The sequence below is a fragment of the Lolium rigidum genome, chromosome 3 (assembly GCF_022539505.1).
Source record: "Lolium rigidum isolate FL_2022 chromosome 3, APGP_CSIRO_Lrig_0.1, whole genome shotgun sequence".
In the NCBI taxonomy this organism is placed as follows: domain Eukaryota; kingdom Viridiplantae; phylum Streptophyta; class Magnoliopsida; order Poales; family Poaceae; genus Lolium; species Lolium rigidum.
In genome coordinates, this window is record NC_061510.1 from 95,319,408 (window position 1) to 95,325,679 (window position 6,272).

A 6,272-nucleotide genomic window follows, 5' to 3' on the forward strand; every position below is an offset into this window, starting at 1 on the left:
AAAGTATAGAAAAAAAAAGAATAGAGAATATGGAAAGGAAAAAGGTCCTGTAGAGGTGAATAGAGCCTCCCGCGTCAGGAACAACCACCACCATTGGCACCACATGGACTTCAAGAGGGCTCTCCAAAAACCATGCTTCCATGAAGGCATGAAGGGAATCGTGCACAATAGTCACTATTGTCCGATCTTAATTAAAGTTGGATTTTGAGTTTTCGCTCTAAAGAAAGTTTATGCAAACTTTAGAAAATGGCATTTAGCAAGAAAACGTCTACAGATTCATCAATGTTAGGTACAACCAAACAAATTAGGCCTAGGGTTTCACCTCAGAGATCAAGACTCAATGCTCAAGAGCACCCAAAGTTTAAAATAGCGGAATATGCGTCTTAGCGGTGACTATTTCCAGACGCTAAGAAAACTATAGCGAAGGTATAGCGAAACTAAGCTATTTAGCGTTTACTACAAAAAAAAACTCATAGAAAAATTTAGCATCAAAATATTCATATCATCTATAAATATGACAAGAAATTCAATTATACAACTTGTACTAAACAATAATGATGATTGCAGTAATAAAAGTAGTGCATAAATACATATTACATACCAAGGTCTAACTTTCAAATTCATATATGAAAATATTTAGACTTAGTGGGAGAAATAATGCTATTTAAACCCTATTTAGCGTTTTAGCGTGATTTAGTGAGTTATTGGTGGGAGATTCTATTTAGCGTTAAAATAGCATATCTTTAGCAGGAGTATTGTGAATCCGCTATAGTGTATTCTATAGCAAAAATATAGCGCGCTATTTAAAACTTTGAGAGCACCACAAAACAAAGGAAGTCATCCCTTGTTATCACAACCATTTGCCAAGAACACCGATGCAAAAAAAATGCTGATCGCCCGGCTCACAGTGGTTATGTGCAAGGTTTTAACATAAACATCGCAACACAAACTGCTAGCACCATGAAAAGTCATCTTCTCCTCCTAAAGATAAAAGAACCTAATTACTTTGATACTAGTAACTAAGAAAATTTTAGAGCAGTTGGAAAAAGTTTAGGGTAGATTTACCTCTCGTTCTCGGAAATAAAGAGTTCTACTGCTCGCATAAACCGTTCAGGCGAAAATTTTAACGTCACTAATTTGCAGTCAACCCATGGCCTCTATGTGCATAAATATCGCCTCAATGCCAATGGAGGAGCAAACAGAGTCAGCGCGCGTGTACACAATCTGAACCCCATTACGAGCACAATGAAGCTGCTCAGTATCCTCTCGCTTCTCCTCCTCGCATCCGTGCAACCCGCTATCTCGTCCCTCCGGCGATACGATGCCATCTTCAATTTCGGTGACTCCTTCTCCGACACCGGAAATAACATTGTTGTATTTGCGGAGAACTCGCTTCCAAACCCAGCGGCGCAGCCTCCCTACGGCATCACCTTCTTCGGCCGCCCCACGGGCCGCAACTCGAATGGCCGCCTCATCATCGACTTCGTCGGTAAGCACTCCTCGTTCTTGACACTTGTACACACGCTCCTGTTGATAGCAAAGATGAATGTCTAGCTAGTAGTACTGATTTGTGCTTTGTCGGCCGTTATGCAGCGAAGAGGCTACGCTTGCCGCTCGTCCCGCCATTCCTGTCGCAAAACGGCAGCTTCAGCCAAGGCGCTAACTTCGCAGTCTCGGGCGCCACCGCTCTCAACATCAGTTTCTTTAAAGATATACCAATTGCAAGCCAGATTGCTCTGAACACCACCTCGAGCGTGCAGCTGCAGTGGTTCGAGTCGCTCAAGCCTTCGCTGTGCAGCCCTGCCCCAGGTAAAACAGTTAAATAAGCTTGTTGAACGCTGGAATCGTCGATGACACAAATGAAAATAACCCGCGAGTCGCAACACTATTGCCTTGTCTAGTCTTTTGAACCCGGGTCTGGTTTTGGTTTTATGTTAGCTTGGCGAAGTTGTGTAGACTTCTAGGAGAGGACTAACCTGAGCTACCATGGAAGCTTGTCCTCCACACAGACACAGCAGCCACGCACTAGTTCTTATCTCCCCTCTGCTGTGTTGCTCCTCAAGTAAGTTATGACCAGATGGGCCTTCTTGGGCTGCACGCGTGCCCTGTAGGTATCCATGCCGCACCATTTAAGAACTATTATTATGGTCTCGATGACTTTATTAATTTTAAACTGGACACTATGTGCCTTTCGACTAAAAGAGAAAACTGTAGATGAGAAACTTAGAATATTTGGTGAACATAGAAAAATATAAAAGAGAAATTATCTTTTATGATAGTCTATATGAGAATACATGAGGCAATTTGAGTATGACGTTTTGGCTCCTTGGATCCTATGAGCCTATTTTTTTTAAAAAAAATGATATTTATAGGTTTAGAATTATTATGAATTTTTCCTTGGATAAATACAAATGTGTTCCAGATGTCTGAAGTTTTCTTCAACAGTACATTGTATTTTGGGATATTGGAAAGGAACAAAATTGTGGCTAAAAATGAAAAAAGATCCAGTTGTTACCCACATTTTGTCTTCTTTATGTAGCTCACACGTGATAAGATATGTGGATAAACGTTAGGCTACTGCTTCGGTACAGGTGTACAACCCTCCTTCCCTCAAACTCAAATACATCCAATACTGATATCGCTTTGTATCCTTTGTAATTTATCTTATGAAGGGGCTAAGGAATGATCTCAAGCCTTGATTAGTTTGAGTTTGAGTTTGGGAGGAGGGGATTCTGCTGAGCTTCAGTTAGTTAATACATAGGTACTGTACATCTATGCTTGCTCATGTATAACCCCTCCCCTCAAACTTAGTTTAGATTCTTGGGTAATTAGCCAGTTAATTTAATTGTTAGCCCTCCTAAGCCCATATCTAAACCCAACATATCCACATATATGTATACCGTATAACGCATGAAGAGCTGCCACCATCTCATCTCTATATATCCGTCGCCGGCGATTGTGTTCGTCAGCCTGTTGATCCGGCATCAAGGCCAACCGCTCCTCCTCGTCACCAGCTCCGGCAAAGGCAATCGCCCGAACGCCTGACACTGCCGTCACCGCCTAGGTAGAGTTTCATTCTTTCAACGGCTATGGCAGAAGCAGCGCCACACATGGCCGAGTACATTTGCAGGCATGTCTGATACCGACGCCGGCCGGTGTCTGGGAGCTAGACTAGCTGGCCGCACACCGTGTCGTCGCGCTATTCGCCTGGCTACACGCCGCTGCCACCCTTTTTGGCACGCACCTACGAGGCCTTACCCTAGGCTCGTGCTGCCTGCAACCCCTCACAGTGCCTCACGGATGGAAAGCATCGCCTTGTCGTGGCTTCCACCAGCCGGCCATGGCCGCCACCGCCCGGAAAATTTGCCGCTGGTGAGCTGACAACGACATACATACATACTACTCCTACTTATACATATGTTACATATTCATACAAATTAGTTGGGCCGCAAGGGTTTTATAATGGTTTACGTGTACCCCTTTAGTTTTCTAAAGGGTTAAGTGCACTTTTGATCCCTCAAGTTTTGGAAAAGTCTAATTTTGGTCTCTTAACTTTCTTTTGGTTTAAATCTACTCTCAAACTCTTAATTAAATCCAATTTTGGTTCCTAGTGACGGTTTAATGATGGTTGACTGGTTTTTGACTCTCTTTTTTTGCATTCCCCTTTGCCGTAACACACATGTGCGCTACCTCCGCCTTTCTTGCTTGGTGCAACCATCCTCGCCACTTCAGCCGCATTCGGCTTTCCCCCGACGCAAAAGCCCTCGCATGTCCGCCGCTTCTGCCTTCCCCGCCTGGCTTATCCGCCCTCGTAGTGTCAGGCGTTGCCGCTAGGTGTTTGGGAATAGTTAGGGTTACTACGTCAAACAGATAATGATCACGATCTCGCAGGTGAACGTTGGTAACGCTATTGCATAACTGATATTGAGGTGAGATGGTCCTATGTGGACTAAACATGCCCAAATCTGTCCATTGTGGCAAAAAAAAGAGTCAAAACCGGTCAACCATCGTTAAACCGTTATAAGGTTCTAAAATTAGACTTAATTAAGAGTTTGAGGTCAGGTTTAGACCAAAACAAAGTTGAGGGGTCAAAGTTAGATTTTTGCAAGACTTGGGGAACCAAAAATGCTCTTAACCCTTTTTTTAAAGACCATCATGCACTTAATTATGAGAAGGTATCGAGCGATCTGAGCCATTTTGTGTTTGAGTTTGTCTGAATTTGGGAGGAAGGGTTGTAGTTGAGCAAACGTCTTCTTTTAAAAGTTTTAAGTTTTTAAAAATAAATTTTTGAACATATAAAAAATGTGCTCAAGGTGGCTCGAAATCCAAACCGGATGTACTCAATTTATAATATTTGCTTGACACAGTCTAAAATCAACTTCTTATTTATGTCCTAGAGAGCTAAACATAGTAGCTGATGCACTAGGTAAATGGGGACAGTCAAATCTATCATACATGCCTTGAGGAGTCACCATATTGCATTAGACCTCTCCTCATACAAGATGTAACAATTATATGTTAGTAAGGTTTTCTGTTACACTATCAAAAGAAAAAAAAAATCACACCGTATCTTGCAGAGTGCCCACCAACGTTCTTCCACAAGTCACTTTTTTTCGTGGGAGAATTTGGCTTCAATGATTACAGCTTCTCGCTTCTGGGAAAGACCATGCCACAAGTTAGATCCAGCGTCCCAGACGTAGTCAGATCCATCACCGAGGCCACTGAGGTATAATCAATGGTGGAAGTTGCAGGTTATCTGAAGTTGAAAGTCAAATCATGAGTCGTGACGATAATATATGACTGCAAATTTGAACAGGGACTAATTGAACATGGGGCGAAGACCTTGATTGTGCCCGGGATCCCCCCACTGGGCTGCTCACCAGCCAATTTAGAGTTGTTCCGTAGTGACGACCCGGCGGGCTACGAGCCTCGTACCGGGTGCCTGAAAGAGTTCAATGAGCTAGCCGTGCATCACAACTCGCTGCTCCAAGAGGCCCTACAGAACGTCCAGACGAATTACCCAAATGCTCTGATAATTTACGCTGATTTCTTCACTCCAATCATCAAAATGGTGGAGTCTCCCTGGAAATTCGGTCAGTAGCACTCTACCTATAAGCTCATCTTTTGTCATTCTATTTGTCTCTGTTCTAGCTATTGCCTTATGCAGATATGGCATCGCCTGCTCTTGCTTCTGACATGATGTGGTTTCGACAATTCTAGGGCTTACCACCGACGTTCTGAAGTGTTGTTGCGGTGGAGGTGGAGAGTACAACTTCAACCTGAGTGCCGGCTGTGGCATGCCTGGTGCGACGGTGTGCCAGGACCCATCTGAGTATTTGTTTTGGGACGGACACTTCACGGAGGCAACCTACCGCTACATTGCTAGACGCTGGCTACGAAAATTAAGCATGCACAATCACTTGATGGGGGCGACGTACAACTACTTTGCCATTGACATGGACTCGGCGTAAACGAGGTCGGATCCAAGCTGGTATCTGTATAAAAAGTTATCATAAATAAAATGGGATGCATCATCCATGCATGGATTTTCAATCATCTATTTCAACACTTGTATTGAGTACCTTTTTATTTTCAACGAGCACTTCATAATGAAGTGACCGATGTATGCGGGACCTTATCAAGTGACCAACTCTTTATTTAAGCAAGCTAGATGTCTGGACTGTAGGCATATTCGCTCTTCCTCTTCAGTCGAGCGAATGTACCTTGGTCTGCTAAGGACGAGTAATATAATCTCAGGTCTCTCCAATTAATCGGCTAAGACAAAGCAGTTCAAAGCAAAGGTTTATTTAGATGTTGGGGCAAGGCAAGCCCAAGGAAAGTCTAGGTTGGCGCTCCATCTCGGCCGGCATCCTGCTCTCGAGAGGGTGTGGGAAGTTATGACATGGCTGAGCAATCTCAAGAACTAGGACTGGAATGCTAATGCGGATGGCAGCGATCGAGCAACTAAACGAGCGCCCTTAGATGAAATGAGTTGTAGCCAGGAAGCGGGAAGCATAGATAGGATTTAGGGCAATTGAACCTATATTCATTCCACTAGCCCTAAAAGCATTCTAAATATAGTAAAGAGGGGGAATGGATTGTACAAGAAAAGGCGGTGACCGATCACCAGATCACGATCAAGAAGAGTCAAAGCTGTCTTACTAGCGCGAGCAATCATCCAACTATGGTGGTTTCTCAACCGGTGGGTACATTTCTGTTGCACATTGTGAGTTCATATTTTCTTTTCTAAGAAAATCATGGGTGATAAGACC

At 43.5% G+C, this 6,272-nt stretch overlaps 1 protein-coding gene across 1 annotated transcript; it reads left to right on the plus strand.

Annotated features, from left to right (window-relative positions):
• Positions 1–1,198: 1,198 nt before the first annotated feature.
• On the plus strand, positions 1,199–5,666 carry LOC124701967 (GDSL esterase/lipase At5g45910-like). Its single transcript, XM_047234066.1, has 5 exons — positions 1,199–1,489; positions 1,594–1,809; positions 4,578–4,726; positions 4,817–5,093; positions 5,221–5,666. Exons 1-5 carry the CDS (start codon positions 1,246–1,248, stop codon positions 5,469–5,471), a joined length of 1,137 nt encoding a protein of 378 aa, XP_047090022.1. The 5' UTR covers positions 1,199–1,245; the 3' UTR covers positions 5,472–5,666.
• The last annotated feature ends 606 nt before the right edge of the window (positions 5,667–6,272 follow it).